Source organism: Perissodus microlepis, chromosome 3 (assembly GCF_051167445.1).
Source record: "Perissodus microlepis isolate ML-2025 ecotype Zambia chromosome 3, ASM5116744v1, whole genome shotgun sequence".
NCBI classification, from domain to species: Eukaryota; Metazoa; Chordata; class Actinopteri; order Cichliformes; family Cichlidae; genus Perissodus; species Perissodus microlepis.
This window is the reverse complement of record NC_140463.1, coordinates 20779433-20805166: the sequence shown is the minus strand read 5'-3', so window position 1 is coordinate 20805166 and position 25734 is coordinate 20779433. Positions and strand designations below refer to the sequence as shown.

General features: G+C 39.1%; 1 protein-coding gene across 1 annotated transcript in view; it reads left to right on the top strand.

The window, feature by feature from the left end:
- LOC146390479 (dachshund homolog 2-like) overlaps positions 1-25734 on the top strand; it is a 117919-nt gene that overhangs the window by 74188 nt on the left and 17997 nt on the right. Inside the window, exons 3-7 of the mRNA XM_084923525.1 lie at positions 6571-6681; positions 16145-16372; positions 18585-18754; positions 19678-19783; positions 20247-20321. Coding sequence (XP_084779651.1) covers positions 6571-6681; positions 16145-16372; positions 18585-18754; positions 19678-19783; positions 20247-20321 — 690 coding nt within the window. The remainder of the gene's footprint in view (positions 1-6570; positions 6682-16144; positions 16373-18584; positions 18755-19677; positions 19784-20246; positions 20322-25734) is intronic.

The following is a 25734-nucleotide window of genomic DNA, read 5'->3' as shown; positions in this document are numbered from 1 at the left end:
TGCAGATTTCTGTCAGAATCTGCAGATTATACAGTACAAATAAAATGTTCACGTCTTCCCAACAGTTTCACTAACATCTACACTGGATGGCCAGGAAGTGTTCACGATGTCTTCTCGGGCTCTTCTCCGGCGCTGATTGGCGTCAGTCTTGTGTCAGTGACGTAAAAGACGGATTTAATGCGACTTGACCATTCAAACCTCAGTCGCTTTCTGAAACATTAGATATGTATCGGATTTAGTACCACATACGAAACTGACCCAGATCGGATTTGAAAATATCGGATTTGTGCCGTTCACACTGTCATACCATGATTGGATATGGGTTGCATAGGGTCAAAAAAATCGGATTTGATGCGCTTTCGCCTGCAGTGTGAACGTAGCCTAAGAGAGCCGTTCTTCCCATTGACATATATCAGACCGGAAATCTTATTGGCACCACAGGTAACGCCCTCTGGTGGCTATTAAAAATGAATGCAAGTTCTAGAAACTTCCCGTTTGTCTTTATTTTTCAGACTCAGTAGCTATATCCATCTTCGACATTGTCTGACACTGGACATATCAGCGTGATTCATATTACCTCCCTGTGGTTTCATTGCTGTAGCCAATTGGTGTAAGTGACTCAAATAATTGGATTTTGTAACATAGGATAAACTTTATTTATTTAAAAATAAGATCTAAAAGCACAATGGTATATTTCCACATGCTGAACAGTAGTCTATTAATATTACAGGCCAAACAGGCTAATAATAGCCTTTATGAATGTCATGCATGGAGTATTGCTGTAACAGATCCCGTTTTAGCAACTTTCAAACAGTAACGTTAACAGATTATTAATATTAAGTCACTTTATTTCTGGACACTAGTTTTTAAAAAGTTTAACACCATCTCAGTGCTGGTGGGAAAATCCTTGCGCTTTCTTACAATCTAGTCCTGACTTTTGCCAAGTTATGCTGATGATTCACTGTTTTCTCTATTGAGATCTGCTCTGTACTCCTTGTTTTTTCACTCCTCCTTTATCACTTCTCCTCTTCTCCTTTCCACCATATGTCCTTTGGAAAGCATTACAATGCACAAGATGGAAAAAAGAGATGAGTAAACGATGTGCAGACAACCCACAGGGGGATGCTGAAACACACGCACTTGAAGACAAACTGGAAAATATATATATTCCCTCTCTCTGTCCTACACACACACAGACACACACGGAGGCTATATGATGCGTGTGCCTTTGAAGCAGTCTGTCAATCAATCACACACTAATTCCCAAGGTTTCGTGGTCGCCATTAGGGACGGGGGTCGATGCTCGGTAACCGTGGACACAGCGGACAGCCATTGATCTGAGATAGGAAGAGAGAGAGCTGTGTGTGTGTGTGTGTGTGTGTGTGTGTGTGTGTGTGTGTGTGTGTGTGTGTGTGTGTGCGTGCATGTGCGTGTTTGATAGTCATGATGGAGAACAGTATTGTGGCTCTGGCTTTGCTATTGATCGTCTTCTGGTTGCATTGAGGCGGAGCGGGCGTTCTGACTCTGTATCTGAGTGTGTGTGTACATGGAGATCAAGTGTGTGTGCGTGTCCACCCATGTGTGTTTCCTGTATCTGTAAATGCAGCTCTGTGTGTGTGTGTGTCAAGGTGTTCCTCAGAGTAATCAATGTGTAAATGCAGTCCTGACCCCACAGAGGGACTCCATTTTCTATTTTAACCCCATCCCCTTGTACCTCACTTTGTTTTCTATTCCCAAGCGTTCATTCTCAAATTTGAAAAACTTGAATGGAACATCTTGACTTCAACTTTCAACGCAACAAAATTAAAGTGACTTTATGTTCTGCTCTTGTGCCCACAAGTACAGGACAAAATATCTCAACAACTTTTTTTCAGATGACAACTATTAATGAATAATAAGTCTGTCATTCAGACGACAACAAATACAGATACCATCCATCCATTTTCTTCCATTTGTCCAATTAAGGGTGAAAGTGGGTTGGAGGTGGGGTACACCCTGGACAGGGCTAACACAGAGAGACAGACAACCATTCACACCTATGAGCAATCCAGATGGTGAATTCAAAGTGTTTAAAGTGGGTTTAACTGACTGTCACTGTTTCTGCATGGGTTCTGTCCGGGTACTCGTGCTTTCTCTGCAGTCCAAAGACATACATGTTAGGTTAATTAGCCATTCTTAATTGCCACTAAGTGTCTCTTTCTTTGTTAGCCCTTTGTCCCATTGGCAACCTGATCAGGGTGTACCCTGCCTCTTGCCCTGTTGTGGCTGGGATAGGCTCCCTGCACCCCTGAACTGGATAATTAAAGGAGATTCTTTGATATGTAGTAAAAACATCTATGATAGCATCACTTTGAAACCAGGTTTCTTTTAAAAAAACTTTCACAGATATCCAGTAAGATGTTTACCTGTTGAAAAAAGGTCTATAGAGATGTAAGGAAGAAATAATAGATTAGATTGGAGTTAATTTGTATTCAAAGAAAAGCAGCAACATTTTTGATGAATTATGAATATATATTTTTTTACCTTCTTTACAGTTACTCTTTTACTCAACGACATTTGATACATTAAATCATGACATTCTCATCCATCAACATGGCGAATGTTCAAATCTTTCCTTTCTAATCAGAAAAATGATTTTAAAAAACTTAGTCCTTTCTAACCTCTAATACAGGTGTTCCACAGGGATCTGTTCTCAGCCCACTTGTTTTTCTTCATGTATAAAAGACTTCCCTCAGCACTGGAGCAGGTTTTCAGATGTATGCTGATTACATGGAGATGTATGAATGAAGTAAAAATCATGCAGAATTTGGTGAGTGCCATGCTAACAGCTCTGTAGCTTTAAAAATAAATGCTTTTTTCAGTGTGCCAACATCAGCATGCTAACGAGCTATATTGTTAGTGTTATACTACAGCATTAGATGAGGTTAATCAAAATTACGTTTTTGCTGACATTTTGAAGTAGGACCCAGGTTGAAGTGTAAACCTGATTGTGATGTTGGACAAAAACTTAGCTGTTATGAAGGGAACATTTGTTTCAATCCAGTAATTTTGAGGTTCTCTCAGTCACAGTTTTCCAGCTACCATTTACTACTGTTCCTTGGGGGAAAAATTAATGGCATTCAGTCTCATCAAAATATTCAACTTAAAGGTACAAACCTAAATTTGTTGTTGCATTGGTCTAAAGTCAGGCATCAGAATTCATCATGAGGGCAACATAACCATCTATACACAATTTTATAGTTCTCCATCCAGTAGTTGTTGAAACCATGAAGCCTGAGGAAAGTCAGTTCATTCATTGATTAGTATATCATTTTAAGGATTCATCCTCAGAGAGACACAGGTACATGTGCAAACTTTTATGTCAGTCCAGCTAACTCAAAGCAACAAATGCTAAATTCATTGTTGCAATAGAAGAAAAGCCAGAGGTTTTGACATGTTTCATTTGGGAAAATTAACACAGTGTCACACATATTCACCTAACAATTGTACACTCCTGAATGAACCGTAGTGGTACGAATTTCATTGACACATTGACACTGTCCTGGGTAAAGAGCCACATATTTTCTTCAAATCTTTCCCATAATATAGTTTTGTTTCATGGTTCTTCGTTCTTTCCATTTTTCCCATAAAACAGCAAGTTTTTCCTTTCACTTTTTTTTTTTAATCTATCTGACCTTCTTTATCAGTCCCACTTTTTCCCATGCCATTCCCCTTTTTTCCATTTTCAAACTCCCTTTCTATGTTTGGGCCTTCCTTCATATCGTCTTGTCTGAATGTTTTTCTTCATTCTTCCTAATAGAAGACTTGTTGTCTTCACTTTTTCCCCTTGAACTATCTCTAAGGTATTTCACCCATTAAATGAAAGATTAATAATGCAAACATCTCAGTTGTGTATATTAAATTACAAAAGCTATTTCTTGAATTTATACAAAATTATTTTAAAAAATCATGGAAAATTACGTGACGTGATTTAATTTAGAATCATGTGCTTTCTTTAGCGTTTTTGAGCAGCAGTTCGATGGCGTCGACTCAAGAAAAAAAACTTATTTTGCCCTCTTTTTTTCCATCATCTTTCTTCATTTCATCCTCCTCCTCCTCTCACAGCAGGCAGCAGACAATACGTCTGGTCACTCTCCCTCAGGCTCTCTGAATAGACCTCTGTCTTTCTTTCGGTCACTCTTTCTTTCTGCTCGATCTGTTGTTTTTGCCGTTCGTGGACTGATTAACAGTCCGAGTCATTGTGTGCTGAAGAGGAATTTCAGTTTTGGCTTTGCCCAAGTTTTCTTTTTCTTTGATGTGCAATGTTTTTTAAAAACTGGAACTGACAAATATGTAAGTGTGTAAATGTTTTGTCATATCACCGGGTCCAAAAGCAGGTATGATGTCCAGTCTGTACAGCTTTTGCCCCGAACTCAGGGATGTTTTTATTTATTTTATTTGCTACATTTCTCGTATTTGCTACATTTCTCGTATTTGCTACATTTGCATAAGAGAAATGTCACATTTTCATAATTTTTTTGAGAATTAAAAAGCCATTTAATTTTCTGTCAGAGAATATTTCCCTTCACAAGTGTTATTTTATATTATATATTATAAAAAGTGTGAAAACCTATGAGTCAGAATTGATCTAATGCCAAAACTAATGGTTATTTTCCATATTATTTCAATATTGTACTGCATTCTGCTATTATAGTATAATATATATATATATATTATTATTATTATATATTTTCTTAAATAATCCATTATTTTTTTTCTTTTGGTCTGAAAATTGTATAAAACTGCCTCCTCATCCACAGGATAAGATGAAATGCACTGTATTGATCTAAAAGTGGATAAACTCTTGGGTTAAAGCGGCCAAACCATAAGCAATAGCAGAATAGCTCAATAAAATGAAATAAAATAAAATAACACAAAACCAAAATAGCTCCATAAAGTTTCTGCCTTTTTCAGCTTATTGTGTTCAGTGTTTTGGTAATGTTTTATACAGCTAGCATTTTACACCTAATGTTTTTGATAATAAAGTAAATAGAGCAAAAAAAGTGAATGTAATACAAAAAGGAACTTACTAAGTTAAAAACTGAAAAAAAAAACAGGAGTTACGAGATATATATAAAAAATCCAGTTGATGAGTTTTGTGCTTATTAATAACTGCAATAACTGCAAATTTAATGAATCTAAACATCACAATAACCTTGAAGGTGATAGGACTCACAGTGCTCACCCTTTCTATCTATTAATCAATATAACAATCATGGGTTCACTCCAATACCCTGTGAGGGAAATGTACTTTTTTATTGTACATTTGCTGGCTTATAGGACATTCAATTAAAATATTTTGATAAGTGTTTCTTTTCACTTCTGAATTATGGAGATAAATATTTGTATATTAAAGCACTACATATACACATCCACACAATGTTAAGCTGGTAGAGACAGTTATAACTGCTTTATGTGCTGCTGGGGAGCTTAACTTTGGAAAACAAATCCACCTGTTAGGAGTACATAAATGTGCTTAGTTACTATTACTACTGATTAAAGATCAGGTCTAGTTTAACCTGCACACAACTTCCTCTCCTCCACACCTCCCCCTCCTCCCTCATCCATCCCTCCATCCTGCTTTAAATTAAATTTCAAACAACCCCCTCCCCCCTTTTCCCTTCCCCCTTTTTCCCCTCCATCCCTCTGTCTTATTTTCTTTATAGCGTACAGACAACTGTACTGTGTGTAATGGACATTCCTCCAAAGCTGTCAACCGTGACCGGGGCAAAACCAACTGACCTCCACACACACACACACACACACACACACACACACACACACACACACACACAGATAGCAGTGATAAGCATGCATGCATTCCCTCACATTCACATTTATACATGAAAGCAAACTGTACATACACACTCAGCACAATGCAAAAGCTCACGTGCACACTCACACACATAATAGGGGTTTTACACAATAAGACACACACACGCACACACAGGGTCATCTCTCTCACTCTGCTGGTTGTTGTGTATAGAAGTCAGTTCCAGGTCAGTGCACAGAGCCAGGGATCTTAGTTCATACAAAAGGGTGTGTGTGTGTGTGTGTGTGTGTGTGTGTGTGTGTGTGTGTGTGTGTGTGTGTGTGTGTGTGTGTGGGGGGGGGGGGGGGAAGGGGGGGGGCAGTGTGTGTGTGTGTGTGTGGGGGGTATCTCCCTGTATGCGTGTTACATTCTGCATGTGCATGTGTATCAGCGAATACACATCAGGCCCAAGGCTCCTGAAACTGCGCTCACAACCTGAAACATTTCAGCAAAACACTGGCACTGAAAAGAAAATTTGACAGCGACAGCCCGGTGCAAGCATCTCTGTGTGTGTGTGTGTGTGTGTGTGTGTCCCAGCTTGCTGCAAGTCATCATGGGTAAAGGCAGGTAGGATTTGGGAGGTCCAAGGACGCTGTAACAAGTGTTGAGATTGGTTATTCGTGAGAAATGGTTGAACTTGACTGGCATGACGGTGAGCCTGAAGAGCTATGCCATGATGAAACTAACCGTGTGTGTGTGTGTGTGTTTGTGTGTTTCAGGCCTGACAGCTGCAGCCATGGCCGAGCTCCAGAAGCTTCAGAAGATGAAGATGATGATGAGCCTCCAGAACGGTAATGAGTCAGACAACGAGGACTTACACTCCAATACAGGTAGGACAAACACACACACAAACAAACACACACTTACATTAGCATCCAAAGTTATTGGGTACATTTCAAGTCTAGTTAGTCAACTGTTTCTGGAAAGTTTCTGTGAATATCGGTGCTAAATCTGTGGCAAATTTGAGTTTTTCAGCCCAGTTTCTTTTATTATGCAGCATAATGAACACTAGCCTGTTTATTTTGCAGATGTTAACATCATTTAGCAGCTTATGATATAGAAAGAGCTCAATGCTTTAGAATTCTTTTGCTTTTCTGCAATTCCATGGAGGGATTATTGTATTTTAAACAGGGCTAAACTGGCAAGCTGGAGACCTAAATGAATAAGCCTGACCACTTAACCGTTTACAGTAAAGTGACAAACGTGAAGCAAAAAATTAACAACCAGCGACGGACTCGGCCATCTGCAGACAGCTACAAACAGAAACTGCTAAAAGCTAATTCAGCATACTTTAAAAGGTTATGTTTGCCCAGGTCTAAACAAATAATTAACTGTATCCATGGCACCATTAATGCACACCCCCACTGCTACACTCTCTGTCGCACACACACATACTCCCTTTTGTAAGGTCTAAGATCCATGGCTCCGTGCACTACAGAAAAAAAGGGCTTGTGATGTAGCGCACAGCCAAGTACTGTAATTAAATCCATGGCACATTAAACTTGTAATCTCTAAATAATAAGTGCGATGAAATCAATTAATATCAACTCTTTAGCTTTTTAAAATACTAAGGCACACACACACACACACACACACACACACACACACACACACTTTTCCATCTATAAATGAATAATTATGAAACCCAGCAGCTTTGAAAGCAATAAACTGTTTAGTTAATCAACAAAAAAAAAGGAAAGAGCAAAGTAAAATGCAATGTAAGTGTAAAAATATTACGATATGTGTGAAAATGAGCCAGTCTTCAACAATGACCTGAAAAGACTTTAGTTCTTGCTAATCATTCAGCCTGCTCGCCTCACTTTTTCAAAAACTGTAGTGTAAACCGACACGGATCAGTAAATGTAAGAATGTCAGAACACAGGTGTTATGTTGAAGTCTCCAGGGACACAAGTACATGGTCATAAGAAGTGTTTAAAGACTCCAGGAGCCAGTTTTAATGAAAGTTGGTCACAGATGGTGTTATTTTATATAAATTTGTTATTTTGCGTTTATTTCTGAGTATGTTCAGTCACTTGAAATTCATAGGTGCTCACAAGCCAGACAAGAACTGTATAGGTACAACATAAAATATACAATGTAATGTGAAGATAAAGAGCTGAATTCATGAAACTTAAGGGTTGAAAATAAAGTAAAAAGGTTTCTAATTAATGCTAACAGTGCTTGATAAAGTTATTTTCAAAGGAATTCGTTTTTCTTTTAAAGAAATGTGTTAAAAAAAAACCTGCTTATTGTATTATATACAGGAAAAGGAAAGTATACCCTCTTTCTAAGGTTGTATTTATCAAGATGTATTAAAAATTATAAAACCTAAGCTGAAGACCAACATGACATATTACACTGTGTCAAAATTATTTCATAGAAACGAAGCCATTCTGTTGTAGATTTGCTGCTGTGCTTGGGATCATTGTCCTGTTGCAGTTTAAACCTAAGTTAAACCAAACTTTAGCCATCAGACCGACCCATAAGGGCCTTACGTTTGACCCCGGAGTCAATGAGTTCATGTCAACTCAGTGACTGCAAAGTGCCTGGGTCCTGTGGCTGCAAAACAAGCGCAAATCATCACCTCTCTAACTACCATGCTTTACAGTTGGTGTGAAGTCTTTGTGGCAAATATGTTGCTGTGCATTATTGTTAAAGAACTCCACTTTGGTCTCCACCGTCTAACCAACTTAGAAGTCTTGAGTTTGTTCATATGAAACCAAAGCCACACTGTCATTTTGTTTTTAGAGATTAAAATTGTTTGGAAATGTTCTTTAACCCTTCCCAGATGGTTGGACAGCAAATTTGCTTCTCTAAGATCATTGCTGATATCGTTCCTTCTTGACTTTGTGTTAACACACACCTGAATGCTTCTGACCAGCAATTTGCCAAAACTTCAGCTTTCATAGAAGTGCTCTATACTGACGATCAGTTAATCCAGAGGGTGAGTAGCAGCCGTGTGTTGCCAGGTTCTGTTCTTAATTGGGTAAGCCTTGGTAAATATGCCCAACCTTACTGTGGAGTGGTGGTATTTATTTAAAAAAAAGACAAATCAATTGCACATCTAAAACAACATAAATTAATGAAGAAACTTTAGAGATATAACAATGATTTAAAAAAAATAATAATAATAACAGTCAAGTTGTGCTTTGGTAGTGTAGTCTGTAACTCTCATCTTATTTGAATTTCAGTACACCACAAACAAAATTTGGGATCAGGGGAAATCATTAAATTGCAACTCTTTGAGATTTCTGCCTTTTTGTTAATGTAAAACCTCCATTTACTTTCATTTTGAGGTCCCTGAAGATCGATTAACACCATTTAAAGTTTCTTGTTTCCCTCATGACTGCAGGGTAAAGCAAAAAAAGACAGAAGACATGAAAGGAAATAAAAGACAGACAAAAGAAAAAGAATACTTCAGACAAAAGTAATGAAACTTAACCTGAGTGCCTGAATTCCATGGAAATTTGCTCATCTCTTATGTAAGTTCTGGTCAGATTACAGCCTGACAATAGCTGAAACATTAAACAAATGTATTAATCAGTCTTTTTTTTTTTAAATTTATAAGTATTATGTTTTAGTCCTTTTTCATAGGTAACTTAGGCACACACGTGTTTTCCGGCTCAGTCAATCTCTGCTGTGTTTGCTTCTCTGAATTATTAAAAAGACAGAAAACAAAAAGCAAAAGGAAAAGAAAGGAGAGAGCGTGGGGTCCTTCCTTCTGTTTCCACCCAGACTCTCCTGTTTCTATTTTTCTTTCTCTTCCTTTTCTTCAGCTGACCTGGCAAATGGGCCGATAGAGTTACTCTATTCTCTCATTTTATTCTGTCGTTTTTTATTTATTCCTTCCTGCTCGTCTCTGTGTTCTTCTCCTTCTTTTATTTCATTCAGAGTGATTTTTTTCTTCTTTGTTTTGTTTCGTGAGTGCGTGGAAAGCCTTCTTTTCATTGTCTGACCTTGTTTTCTTTGTAAGGGACACTCACACCAGCCTGGGAAACTGTGGCGGACAATAGCGCAGAGGAACGAAATGAAAAAGAAAATAAAGCGAGGGGAAAAATGGACTCATGAGGAAAGAAAGGGATATTTAGGGCGAGAGGAAAAGGGAAGAAAAAGAAGAGATATTTTGCTGTTTTGATGGGTGAAAGTCGATCGCTCGAGCTTTTCCAGATCATGGTGACAGTCACGTTTTTTTTTATTTATTTATTTGTATTTCCTCTCATTAAAAAATGAGAAAAACACAGATTGGAATGATGGAAAAATGAGAAGGACCAATTTATGTGTGAATGGAAACTATATCTTTTTTTTTTCAATGGAAGAACGAGGAAGAGGAAGTTTAGAAAACAATGGCAGACATGGGAGGAGAGGAAGTGCAATAGAAAGGACAGAAGAAACAAGAACTTGAAATAACGTGTTCGTGAGGAGCTGCGCAATTCATATATTTGTATTAATCGCAGGTTTATTCATAAATACAACGCAACTTTTTATATTTTTTTAAGCCTACTGTCGACACCAGCAGGCAGAAGGATAAGAAAATAATTATAGAAGCGTTTTGCACATGAGGACAAATGCATTAAAACAGAGTGTGCTGGATGGTAGGATGAACCTGTTTACAACCCTGACCCACATTCTTTATAAGCTCGGGATCTTGATATCTCCGTGCTTGTCATTCCTGTCCACTCAAAGACATTACATGTAATATAGCAAGCAAACATAAAATATAGAAAATATAAAAATTGTGATTCTCCTTAATTTTTACTCATAAGGTTAATTTTTAGATGTTGCCTTCAACTTCGAAATCAAAAATCCTCCCTTGGACAAGATACCAAAATGGCAGATAATTATTGGTGCGAGTTGTTTGAAAGACCATCAACCAGCAAGCAGAACCTAACAGTGAGTACCTCAGAGGGACAAAGTTAGAGACGCAAGGCTTGGATGGTTTGAAAAGGAGGGATAGTTGATATATTGGACAAAGGATGTTGAAGAGGAAGAGCTCAAACGAGTTACATGGATGTAGCGAAGGAGGACATGCAGAGGAGGATGCTAGAAGTAGGGTGATATGGAGGAAGATGATCCACTGTGGTGACCAGTTTTGGTCAAGTTACTTAAAAAAAGTAATCAGTAACTAATTACTGATTACTTCCCCAAAAAAGTAATCCCGTTACTTTACTGATTACTTTTTCAAAAGTAATTAATTACTTAGTTACTTTTTAAAAACACGATTTACAACCTGAATAGGTAACAAATCGATAGATCTTTCAGCCCAATTCTACTTTTTCTACATAATTCATCATACAAAATGTAATCAAATGGAAAAGTCCCTTTTTAAAACTTGTTTTATTAGTTTTAATCTTTTAACTTTATGCATCAAGCAAAAATTGAATTATATGCAACATTCTCTGACTGGAAGAAATGTGTTTAACATTTAAACCTATTTTCTGCACATTCCAGCACATAATTTTTTTTGTGTGTGTGTGTGTGTTTACACTCACTCTTTCAAATAGATGCAAGTAAAACACAGCAGAAAATAAATAAAGTCAAAGACTAGCTGTCCTGTTGCTCTATTTTCACCTGTAAAGCAGGAGTAGGGTAGGCGGAGGTTTACCCTGGTGCAGGTGTGCCGCAGCGGTCAGTGGAAGAATCCGCGAGTTTCTCTGTGAATTTCCCATTACGTCTAGCGCACTCGGTGCTTGCTTGGAAGTTTGGGGGGGGGGGGGGGGGGGGGGGGGGTTTCGCTGTAAAAAGAAGTTTTCTTCCCACGCACAATGCTAATGTTTTTGTCACTTTTTATGGAATCAAACTCTAAGTAAGGTCAGTACCTCCACGCTTTAAACGCTGCACGCTCATACTCTCTCCCGCACTCGATATATTATCCATTGTTGATCTGCACACAGCTGTTGTCAGGAATGTCGCACTTGCTTACGTCACTGTCATGAGACACTCTCGCAAAAAAATCACGATTTTAGTAACGCAGTAACGCAGCGTTCCTACGGGAAAGTAACGGTAATCTAATTACCGTTTTTGCAATAGTAATCCCTTACTTTACTCGTTACTTGAAAAAAGCAATCGGATTACAGTAACGCGTTACTGCCCATCTCTGGTGGTGACCTCTAAAGGGAGAAACCAAAGGAAGAGGAAGACAGTTCTTGGCTTTAAAAGCATGTCACACGTGTACAACAATTAAAGAACAAATGCTATAAGTGTACACAAATGGTGTAAACTGTCCATGGTTCAAGAGACCACCCCCTCTGATTGCTCACCTGAATCTTCTTTCTTCTTGAGGAGAGAGGACAGTTGACATGCTCCTGCAGAGTTAAACCTTTGCATCGTCGGCCCGCAGTTATTTCTGTATCATTAACCAACATGAAACCTGACATTTAAATCATAGCGCAACACTTTTTGTGCCATTCTGTGAGTCACATCAGCACATTTAAAGTCTTCTTTTTTAAATGTCATTTCACATCACGCCATTTGTTTGTCCACACTGATGTTTTGTGTGACGGTGTGATTTGGTGTGTAGATGCAGATGTTCCACAGTGTCACACTGGAAATAAAACACTGAAGGTGGAGGTGAGAAAGAAGATGGAGTTAATAAAACCTATGAGGAGGAAAAACTGCAAATACTTCATAGCAACATGATGATTTCATATAGAGCAACTTTGTGGCAGCAGCTTTGGTTATAAAGTGCTTGTAACATGACATATGTCTCCATGGCAGCTTCTAACCATTGAACAGTGAGAACATGTGAGACGCCAAAGCATGTCAGCAAAATTACTCCAACTCACGTGTCAGGTTTTTTGTGTCAAGTTAGAAAAGCAAACAAGTGTTTTTTTTCTGTATAGAAATGTGGATAAATACTAAATAAATCAATAAATATGTTGAATCCTGGATATGGATTTGTAAGCAATGAAATTTGAAATAAGGGGGTAGGAAGAGGAAAACTGTAAACTTCATCCTACTCCTTTTCGAGCACACACATTCTGTAGACATCGATATATACATGATGATTTTTAAGTTTTGTTTTTTTCTCTTGTTATTTCAATTATATTTGCATGTTCAAAATAAATCACATCTGTCTATCTATCTATCTAATATAAATGAATGAAATCAAAATGAAATTTTGAACAAGAGCAGTGTTATTTCAGTGAGGATTACTCAAATTAAAAGGGCCATAAACTCAAGAGTGAGAGATGAACACATGGGTAATTACTATTAAACCACATTGAGATGATATTTTCTTGGTATTCACAAAGGAAGGTAACGCCATATCTCATTATTTTTCAAATCTGCCTCTAATTGCTTTATTAATGGAGAAAGAGCTACATTACTCGAACTCCTGCTGATTATTATAGAGCTGCTGTGATAGGAGACAAAATCACTAATTAGATTATGTTTGCAAACGTTCACTGTAGTGAAGGAAGCAGTTAATGTATAAACAGTACATTTGCATAATGACCGAAACTACTAGCACTGACGGTGAAAGTTTAACCTTTTAAAGCACAACTTTTCCTTTGAAGGTGACTAGTGCCTGCAGACCAGTACAGTCTCTAGGCCTGTGTGACTGATGCCTAAATAAGCTGTAGGAGAAGAGAAGTTTTGTAGCAAACTTAATTTGACACCATAATTAGTGGCATATAAACCTAAAACAGGTTCCATCCATCCTTTCTTCTGCTTACCCTCATTAGGGTTGTGGGTGGGCTGGAGCCTATCCCAGTTACCATAGGTTTATGTTTTAAAAAGTGAATAGGTGGAGCAATGACTTTGACCAAAACATATTTCTTCCTGTTCATGCTGGTTGTCCTTTTGTAGTTTAGCATCAGAGGAAATGATAGGGGACATGCAGTCCTTATTGTGTGTGTCAACTATATCTGAAGCTAATGAGGGTTTAGGAATCTGAATTCATCTATCCAAGTGGATATCCTCTGGAGTGGAGTGGATAGAGGGCAAGTAACAAAAACAGCAAATTCTTTTTCCTAAAAAGACCATAAGGTCAGAAGATAAAGTCTCACAACCCTCTTATTAGCTTTAAATAACTTGCTAAAAGCCTGTTAAGACGGGATTTTATTATACCCTAATGTTATGAACAAGAGGAATGATTACTGACCCCAAACTAAAGGAAACAAGAGCCACAACTTTGCAGCAGCTAAACTGAAATCCAGCTGTCAGAGCTGCAAGCTGTAGCCTCAGAGCAAAGGTGTAAGTTTCTGAGAAAGTTGGACAGAAAAAGGAGGAAGAGACACACAGAAGACTCACACGGAAATGCAAAAAAGCCCCAAAAAAGTGAAAGACAGAGAAACGTGGAGGAGAGGCAAAGAGAAAAAAAAGAGGCTGGGAGGTAGAGGACAAGGCCAAGGAAAAAATGAGAAGAGAGAGAGAACATCTGCCCATCTGTTTATACTTCTTTTCTTCCCCGGTGTAAATGGCAGAGGGGATGAGGCCCAGCTGTCATCCACACACACACACTCTCACACAGACACACACTCACAGAGCGCAGGGAATTCAGTAGGCAATAATAGAGAGAGACGGTTGCTAATTCAAACTAATGGAGGGAGATGAAGATGGATGAGAGAGGGAACAGGGGAGCAGAGAGAGAGATGTGCAGAGCGAGAGAGGCAGCACTATACAGAGAGAGAGAGGGAATGAAGGTGTGAAGTGAGAAAGTGATTAAATTCATTTTGGACCCAAACAACGGAAAAAAATTGTGGTGATCATCATTTTATCACAATAATAATGCTTCAGTCAGTCATTTACACGCGTGTGATTGTTTACAAGCTAAATGTATTTCATTTATCATTTTTAATCATAAGAAACAGGATTTTGGACACTTTCTTTATTCCCTTTTAATTTCACAGACAACCAAATGTTTCCTGCTGTTTGAAGAAGCTTTGAAAATGTACCAGGATTTTTAGATCAATTCTATTGATCGATATATCCATCAGTAGTGGTCTGAGTTGCTCCACAGAGACCTCTGGCTTTCTGAGAAAACATGTAAAATTTAATTTGGCTTTTTTTTTAAACCTGATTTATGTGCACTTCGCTCTTTTCATATTTCCACTTTGAGAGTGTCTTTTACATTTTGACATCATCTATAGTCACGCTAATCTCTCTCCTTTGCTCTGGGTTTTTGCCATGTGCTTAACTCCTGTGCTCCCCGCATATAGAGCAGAGCTACATTATGCTTCAGTCACTTGCTTTAAAACAGAAATTCAGAAACTCATCAACAAATAGTGACGTTGTTGCTGCAGGATGGTAGTTTAACTGCAAAATTATACAGGTGCTCTACATTATTCCTTTTATATAGGAATATAACCAGGATGCAACCAGTCAGCGTCAAGATGAGTCGAGTCCTGTAAAGAAACGTGTCAGAGACGAGCTGCAGTCATCGGCGCAGACTCGCTCAATTTGATTGCAACTTGTTGGCAATCTGTCTAAGAGTGATTACAGTTAGAGTTGGACCACCAGTCGCTTCTGATCTAAAGTGGTGGACCAGTTGGTCACTGCAACTACTTGCAATCAGTCAACAAAAGCAAAACAAATCACTGGGCAACCAAACATTTTTCCTGGTTCCTGTCATATTATACTATAGTGAGCCATTAAGTGCAGGGTACCACTAGCTGGTTGAGCTGGTGATCTATATATTGAAAGAGTACTTGCTGCACAGGCTTCAGATAAAACAACCATACTACCTATTTAATTCATGGCCTTGGTAAACATTTCCTTGAGAGTTCAGGGTCTCAGTAGCTAATTTTAAGTCTAACTAAACAGGAAGTGATGTCCAGTTTGTACATTATTGTCCACCTTAGGGTAAAAAAAGGATGATAAAGCAGGGCATGCTTTACAATAGGCAGGTTATTGAGATCTACAGCCTACTTGCTGGTTTCACAACAGTAAGATGGCAACAACAAAAATGCTGAACTCAAGATTTGTAATGCCTTGCTAGCCAGTGGGTGGCTTGATAGTAGCTACATCTTTTATTTACAGTCTATGCTGAACACAGTTTTGTAACAGGTGTCATTATGAAATGTCAGATTTTCTGTTTCAAGGTTTAAAGGCTGTGGTTACAATTTTGGAGGGCTCTAAAATAGTGGTACCCTGTCCGACGCTGTTGTAAGACTGTAACAGAAATGAACTTTTAGCCACAGTACTTTATAGGGTCCTTCGTTCCCCAGAAATGTACCCAGAGATGGATGAACCGATGAACTGTTGTTTAAAAATAAGGAAAAAAAGACACACAAATATGTATTTGTTTGTTATTTTTGGACCATTTGGAATAAAAATATCTCCATCTCTACCCAGGAGGAAGTGAGTGTTCCTGGGATAAGGAGCGTCTGACCAGCCCCCCTGCTGGTGCCCACAGTGGAGGGCCAGGAGGAGGAGGTGGTGGTGGAGGAGCACCACCAGTGGGAGGAGGAGGAGGAGGAGTAGCTGGTACTGGTGGTGCAGCGGGAGGTGCCGGGAGGGGGCCCGCCTTAGGAGCTGTCAATCAGCAACAGCAACTCCAGCAGCAACAGCTACTGGCAAACAGTGAGTGCACACATCCACGCCACGAGAGACAAACCACATGGAAAAAAAGGACAACACACACACACACACACACACACTGAAGGTCTGTGAGTTTGTGTGTGTATGTGTGTTTAAAGGGTGGCAATATTTGTTAATGTACGCCATTTAATCTGTTCCCATCTCCTGTATTAACACTCTGCCGGGATTAATCAGCACACACTCTACTAAATGACTCAATTCATCAACACCACACACACACACACATAAACAGAGGCACACTCATACTCGCTCCTTTTCTAACTGCAGAAGTAATATATTTACACACAAACAAACACACACACACAAAAAGAACAGCGGCGGCAACAAACACTCACATTGATTATTCTATCACTTCAATCGTCACGACAACAGCAATCAGTGTTATTGTTTCATTGGAATGAAAGCAGCCGCTGCACATTTGTGTGTGTGTGTGTGTGTGTGTGTGTGTGTGTGGGACAGCTGAGGCGTCTGCTCAAGTGTGTACATCTAGCTGGGAGCTCGTCTTGGAAAATAAGTGGCCTATCTGAGGGTCAAGGGGGGGGTCACTGAGGTTGGAGGTCAGAGGTCAAGGTTGGACTTCTAAGAGGTTTTGGAGGGGGGGGTTTTAAAGGATGAATCGAAGCTAATGGATAGTCCTAACAAACACGGTGAAATGTGTGGTTGGTGATGTGCATCTGTGCATGAGGTAAAGAGAGGAAGACGAGGGGGAGGGAAAGAGGGCAAACTGAGAGGAGGATAAAAAGGAGAGCTGGGCAAATAAACGTAAAAGTGTTGCTAGAGATAAAGCACAAAACCTGGAGACAGGACATGCACCAGTACAGGATGTATTCAAAGAGAGCAGGCAGAGAATAAAACAGAAAAAACCTACAAAACTGACCTTCCCTTTTTCCCTTCTTTCACCTCATCACCCTTCAAACCTCTGACCACGGTGTTTTATTGGTCTTCCTGTCTTTCTTTCTCTCTGTCCTCCTCTGCTTGGTTAACTTTTGTTAGCGAGACATTCGACACTGAAATGACACCTCTCCTTCTCCCTCTCTCCTCAAGGTTAAGTTCAACCTGAGTTCACAGACACAATCTCAGACTGTGTTACTGTCTCGTTTTCACCATCAAGCTTCAAGTAACCAAATGTAAAAAAAAAGAGAGAGAAAAAGATCTCGTATGTAATATTTTACTTGGGTTAAAAAGAAAACATTCGGATTTTCTTCATTTCATGTCATATTTCTGCTGTTACACTAGTGGATGCTCCTCTTAAGTTAAGCTGCTTTAAAGCAATGATTTGCAAGCTTTTTCTGGGAGGCCGCACTTGTGTTGTGCCTCACCACCTTTATAATTTTTTTAATTTTCTCATTTGTTTTTATTCTTATTTTATTTTCACTTTATGTTTTTAATCCTGTTTAATTTTAGTTCTTTGCCAGGGTGGATTTCCTTGTTTGCTTTTTATTGCTTGAAAAATGTTTAGTTTTTCTTTAGTTTTTATTAGTCTCACTGTTAGTTTTAGTCTTTTTTAATTATTATTGCATGACGGACAAATGTCAGAGGAACACGCAAATTAAAAAAAAGACTACCCTCAGTAAACGTGAAATTAATTTTAAGTGAATATGCAACTGAAATATATAAAACCAAAGGCTTATTTGTGTATTTTAGTTATTAACCATTCAGGAAAATGTGTAAAAATGCAAATAAATGTGTTTTTACAGATTTTTGTGTGTATTTTTTAACAGCTTTTTCAAAGCAGTGATTCACAGTTTTGTAGACTACTAACTTCTCATTAAACACATCCATCAATGCCTCATCAGACAAGTTGCAATTGAATTTTTACCAGTTAGGTTTTTTTAAGTCTGTTTTTTGCCTTTGTTAAAAGTTTTTTTCACATATAGTTTTAAGTTTTTTGTTTAGCTTTGGTTAACTATAATAATCTTCTGCTCCACAGCCAACAACTCTTACCAATCACTATTTGCAAAAAAAAATTCTCAGTTTCATTTAACTGAAATCAACATCAGCACAATAGCATCAGCAAGAACTTATCTCTGAAATTTAAATAAATGATATGGATTCATCTTGGTTTCACTTCCTGTCTTTCACCTAGTTATTATCCACGTCCCACCAGTGGGGTCCACCTCACAGTTTGAGACCCCCTGCCTTAATGTCAGGTTGCCTCAGAGTGAGGAGAGTTTATCCTCTTTTTGTCTCTCAGGGTTGGATCTGCCTTTTATGATGATGCCCCACCCTCTGCTGCCCATGGGGCTGCCGCCTGCGTCTGTTGCCATGGCAATGTCACAGATGAACCACCTAAGCACCATTGCCAACATGGCCGCTGCAGCCCAGCAGATACACACTCACGTACACCGTGCACCTGTCATCAAGGTAACACGACACGCAACTGCAGAGGATCCAACTGGGATCCATGAGGAACTCCTGTGTGAAAAATCTTTTACATCTTTACATAAATCTATTATTTGAGAGTTTGTCTGCCATTACAGTGCTCTTTAGTCTTATGTGGCTACTGTAGCCCACCAGATGATTACCATATACCCTACTTTTCTAAATATTTAGGCTGCGCAATAACACAGTAGACCCAAATATAAAGATTAAAGCCTTTTACAGAAGCAGATTGAGTCCTTAAATTGTTGAGAAAAGCTCATTTGGTTTAAATTGCAGTGCAATCAGTACCAGCTTTAATTGACCAAGTATGTGTACACATGCAAGGGTTATTTTTCTTTTGCTCTAAATGTACTTCACATTACACAGACAACAACACGTATGTCATGTTTATATGCATACATGCAGTGGTGCAGACTGTGAAGATGTTGGAATAGATGTTAAAGTTTCTAAAGATGTGTAATGATGTATTGTTTCATAATAATAAATACATCTTTTAAGTGAAAATAAATACATGCAATAAATAAATAAATACATTTTTCAAGCAAAATATCCAGAGGGAATTTGGATTTGGGAAGCTTGGCTGTGTTGTTGCCAATTTGATATCTTTAAGTTTTGGATTTTTATTTTATTTCATCAAATTTCTGACAAAATATGAATTAGTTGTATTTCTGCAACAAATACACATTAATTTAATCATCTCACGTAAACGTCTGTGCAGTGGACCATCCAAAGCCAGTCTTACTCAACTTTGTAATTATCAATGAAAAATTTAATAAAGTTTATCTTTATGACATGTTGAGAATGATTAGAGAGAGAGAGCTTTAATCACTGGCAGCCAGTTATAAGCCAGTGTAACATGTTTGAATCTCTCCACTTACTTTCATTCATTGCCTCTCCTTCTGCAGGAGAGAGTGTGCGACAGCCCCTCGCTCTCCCCGTCTGTTGACGAAACCAATACTCCTCTGCAGTCGCAGCCCAGCAGCTCAGCCTCCAGCTCGCCTGAAAGACTGGGTACACACACACACACACACACACACACATACTCATCACACACACACAGCAAAGAGGCAGATTAAATGCAAAAATCTGAGAAACCATGCAAAGTACTCACATTTCCGCCTCTTGAATCAGAGGATTTGCTGCTTTCTTTGTCACATCAATGTAAACTGTGTACTTTGAGCTTTTTTTAAGTGATTTGCTGACTGGTTATCATGAAAGTAAGTTTTTAAACATAAAAATAAATCTTTAATGGTTTTAAGCGTCTTAAATATGTCTAATTTGGTTATGCTGTCTTTCATTCTTGAACACAGGCAAGTTTTTAGTAATTTTCTTACATTTTTTAAAACAAAGCAGCATGTATAGTAAATATCTTACACACTAGACAACACACAAGTAGGAAGATGTACATGTATGCAAACACGTGCGTCCACACTGTAATGCTCACACATAACCAGAGCATGCTTTCTTTCAACAGGACTGGTGTCAGCTGATGCAGATGTTGCGCTGACCAACTCTACTCCACCCATCAAGAAAATAACAAAGGACAAAGGTTGGACCACACACTCGCACACACACTTAAATATAAGTGAGGATATTCCATTACTCGCCTTAATCTAAGCCCTCTCCCGGTTACTTCTGACATCTGATAAATTTCCTCACTTAGGAGGGCTTTCCTCATCTACTGTATTTACACACACACATGCAGAGACAAACACACACTAAGAAACAGAAGAGTCAGGATGTTCTGCCCCTCCTATTGATCACCTGTCTCCAAACCATCAATCAGATGAGCAAGGGAGGGAGAGATGGATAAAAGATGGATAGATGGATGTGGGGTGGGGGTGAGCGAGGAAAGCTAAGTGAAGGAAGCGTGGCTAAAAGGGGTCAGGAGGTCACGCACTAAAAGCAAGCAGGGCCTCTCCTTCCTCCTTCACACTCTTTCTTCACCACCCCCCGTCCGCTGTATTTTCCATTCTTATAACACATTATTCTTGTAATCCCTCCTTCTCCATCCCCCCCCCCCCCCCTTCCCCCACCTCCACCTTTCACGCTCCTGAAGCTCCACTGCAGACATCAGCAGGAGTGCTACTTCCTTTAAAATCAATAAGGGCTAAAGAAAAATAGATAACTCGGTCTCGAAGATTGTCTACTTAATCCGATATCTGCGGTGGAGTCAGGCCACGTGACCCCCCCGCGCCAGCCCTCCTTCATAAATGTGATGGTGTGTTGCCTTTTATAGTAGGCTCTGTGAACCAATCAGAACTGAGGCTTTTTAGACTGTGTTGATGGTAGCTAGTGAAAGCATCAGAATTACTTTAAGAGCTTTAAGGTTCACAAACACAATTTGTTTCACATAATTCAGTTGTTGCTTTTTATCTATCAGAGAAACTATCTAACACATAAACACTCTGCCATGTATGGATGAATATGAAAGTTTTCCCAGATGGAGCTTCCTAATACAGTTAGAAAAGTGTTGATTACAGGTGGCAGATTTCTCATAATCTTTAAAATGATTCATTTAAAAAACGCTTTTTACCCCTCAGCCATTAAAGGTTGATGTTGTCGACACCTGCCTTTGTGAATACGATAATTGACTGGTTCTTATATAGAGCTTCTCTACCTGAGTTCTCAAAGCACTTTGTCCAACTTACCTCATTCACCCATATAAGCACTTTTTTTCCCTGTGCTTAAGTGTTTTCTATCTAACATTCACACTCCGGAAACCAACTTGACTTAATATTTTCTCCAAGGATGTTTAGACTGAATGAGCCAAGGATCGACACGCCAGCCTTCCAATTATTAGATGACCTGCTCTACCCCCTAAGCCAGGGGTGGGCAATTCCAGGCCCCGAGGGCCGGTGTCCCTGCAGGTTTTAGATGTGTCCTCGAACCAACACAGCTGATTTAAATGGCTAAATTAGCTCCTCAACATGTCCTGAAGTTCTCCAGAGGCCTGGTAACGAACTAATCATGTGATTCAGGTGTGTTGACCCAAGGTGAGATTGCCCACCCCTGACTTATACCATCCACTAAAATCACAGATTTCACTAGCTGGGCCCACGTCCTCGTTTTAGGATTGACAGCGTTTTAGTAGGTAAAGGTGAATGCTTGGACATGAATTGGCCTCGAAGGGGACTGGCGACGGCTCCCGGGCCTGGCAGATCCCCATGTACTAAATTGAAGTGAAGAAGTTAAAGATTTGAGAACAGGGAGGGAGGGAGGGTGGGGCACATAAGCGAGAATGAACAGTTGCAGAACTGGGGGAACCTATATAGATGGCAACCGGAAGGAGCGTGTTTAGAGGCGTGGTCCCGCTCCTGAAATTCAGATACATAATCTCCAAAAGTTTGAATCTTGGGTCAGAGATCAAATTTTTTGAAAATCTTGAACATGAAAATCTTCAAGAACATGATCATTCGAAAGATGTCATGTAGGATTTTCAAACTGATACAACAGGTGTATACAGTAAAAACCTTGGATGAGTTTGAACCTTGGTGAGCTTAAACTCTAAGTCGAGGTCAGTGATGAAGTTTTATCAAACTCTTAATGAAACGGAAATTAAATGTAATTTATTCAACTTCCGCTGCATTTTGTGTCTGTTTGCAGCGTTTTTCTATTTGCTGGTGTTTTCTTAAGTTGCAGTCCGTTTGACCTCTCAGGACCACCGTAAGAAAAACCTAACTTTGTGAACGTGATAACTCCAGAACAAGGCGACGTAGGATTTCCAAATTGTTACCATAGGTGTTTGTAGTAGAAGCTAAAAGGGAAGCACTGATGGCCACCTTTCATTTTTTGGAAAATACAGGGAGTGCAGAATTATTAGGCAAATGAGTATTTTGTCCACATCATCCTCTTCATGCATGTTGTCTTACTCCAAGCTGTATAGGCTCGAAAGCCTACTACCAATTAAGCATATTAGGTGATGTGCATCTCTGTAATGAGAAGGGGTGTGGTCTAATGACATCAACACCCTATATCAGGTGTGCATAATTATTAGGCAACGTCCTTTCCTTTGGCAAAATGGGTCAAAAGAAGGACTTGACAAGCTCAGAAAAGTCAAAAATAGTGAGATATCTTGCAGAGGGATGCAGCAGTCTCAAAATTGCAAAGCTTCTGAAGCATGATCATCGAACAATCAAGCGTTTCATTCAAAATAGTCAACAGGGTCGCAAGAAGCGTGTGGAAAAACCAAGGCGCAAAATAACTGCCCATGAACTGAGAAAAGTCAAGCGTGCAGCTGCCAAGATGCCACTTGCCACCAGTTTGGCCATATTTCAGAGCTGCAACATCACTGGAGTGCCCAAAAGCACAAGGTGTGCAATACTCAGAGACATGGCCAAGGTAAGAAAGGCTGAAAGACGACCACCACTGAACAAGACACACAAGCTGAAACGTCAAGGCTGGGCCAAGAAATATCTCAAGACTGATTTTTCTAAGGTTTTAAGGACTGATGAAATGAGAGTGAGTCTTGATGGGCCAGATGGATGGGCCCGTGGCTGGATTGGTAAAGGGCAGAGAGCTCCAGTCCGACTCAGACGCCAGCAAGGTGGAGGTGGAGTACTGGTTTGGGCTGGTATCATCAAAGATGAGCTTGTGGGGCCTTTTCGGGTTGAGGATGGAGTCAAGCTCAACTCCCAGTCCTACTGCCAGTTTCTGGAAGACACCTTCTTCAAGCAGTGGTACAGGAAGAAGTCTGCATCCTTCAAGACAAACATGATTTTCATGCAGGACAATGCTCCATCACACGCGTCCAAGTACTCCACAGCGTGGCTGGCAAGAAAGGGTATAAAAGAAGAAAAACTAATGACATGGCCTCCTTGTTCACCTGATCTGAACCCCATTGAGAACCTGTGGTCCATCATCAAATGTGAGATTTACAAGGAGGGAAAACAGTACACCTCTCTGAACAGTGTCTGGGAGGCTGTGGTTGCTGCTGCACGCAATGTTGATGGTGAACAGATCAAAACACTGACAGAATCCATGGATGGCAGGCTTTTGAGTGTCCTTGCAAAGAAAGGTGGCTATATTGGTCGCTGATTTGTTTTTGAATGTCAGAAATGTATATTTGTGAATGTGGAGATGTTATATTGGTTTCACTGGTAAAAATAAATAATTGAAATGGGTATATATTTGTTTTTTGTTAAGTTGCCTAATAATTATGCACAGTAATAGTCACCTGCACACACAGATATCCCCCTAAAATAGCTAAAACTAAAAACAAACTAAAAACTACTTCCAAAAACATTCAGCTTTGATATTAATGAGTTTTTTGGGTTCATTGAGAACATGGTTGTTGTTCAATAATAAAATTATTCCTCAAAAATACAACTTGCCTAATAATTCTGCACTCCCTGTAATGGGTGGGAATAAACCAGGTGCATTAAGTTCTAGCTACAGTGTCGCTACCAGAGATGATCTCGGCGACTCAAGACAGTGATTGTGATTGTGTGAGTGCTTGTGATTCCAGAAAAGTGATTCCAGAAGAGTCTACTCTTTTACGGAGGCCGCATCAAGCTGCTTGCTATGAAGTTTGTCTGTGAAGAAATTTTTTTGAATGATGGAGCAGCTGCACTCCTGCGTGTGAAAGGATGAACCCTAACCTGAGCGTCATTCTGCAGAACGCTTTACAGAACCGGGTCATTTACACATATTTACTCGACTCTGAAACTCCCAAAGACCGCTTTTGATGTCGGTAAATGAACGGGGTCGTCTCCTTTCCTGTCTGGAGATTTTCAGATGTGGGTGAAAGAGGGGTGACGCACTGCAGAGGACGCTGGAAAGCACAAAAAGTCCATCAAGCAGACTGTTTTTTTTTTTTAACAGCTTGTTGTGCTGTTGCATTTTGACATTCTAAAAAAGGACATGTTACAAATCAAGTTGTTGAGTTTGATTGGATCTACTAATTGGAAGGATGGTGGTTTGGTTCTGGTGCCTCCAACCTGCATGTCAAAAAGTCTATGGGCAAGATCCCGTGAACGTTCAAGTTCTTGGTATGGAAAAAAGCACATATGTGGCTGAATGAGCCTTTTGTAAGAAGCTGCTTTACATTTAAGTACATTTACCATTTAATTGAAGTTTAGAATTATTCTATATACGTTCTTTATACATTAGTTAAAATAATAAACAGACCTACATTTTTCCATGTATATAATGCATTCTTTGCCTTCCAGGTAAATTTAAGATTGTTAAATGCCACAAAAATCAAATATTGTACAAATGATTCACTCTAGAACAAAATACATATGTTAGGATAATTTGACTCCTAAGTCTTTAGGAGTCTATGTGCTAAAAGAATTTCATGTTTTATTTTCAGATAGACAGAAAAGTAACCTACAATATTTACTGTGTCTGTAGTGTAGTTGGTATTGTTGGAGAGTGTTTCAACAAGAATTTTAAAAATTATGTATTGAGTGAAAAAACTTTTAAAAGCCACAAAAAGACACAGGAAGTGCTGCCGCTCCTCTCTGGGGTGTTAACAGACTCCATAATGTTCCCTGTGGCCTCGCTCCATCTGGACGGTATAGTGCAGTAATTACTGTAGCAGAGCAACATAATAAACCAAACTTGTTATCAAAAATGACCTGACAGCGCTTCAAATCCTTGGTTGTATTTTTATTGTGTCTTTTCTTTAAATGGAAACTTGGAAGTTGACATGAAATTTCATTCATAGTGTTTTTTATTCTTTCTTTAGTAGTATGAATGGTATAAACTTCAAATTGTAGCCAGCCAACAATGAATCTGTCTTTCACCATCTATTGATTTTTCAAAATAAAAGCTCAAATATGTCTAACACTGATCCAACCATTTCCTACAGCTCCTGTTTTTCTTCCTTTACTATCTCCTTGTTTGTGCTCCTTATTTAATCCACCTTTTTTTCTTAAATCATTCTCTGCTCTTCCACCTCTTCACCATCTCTACCCTTTATTTATTCATTATTTATTTTTTGGCCAAACATATTTTGG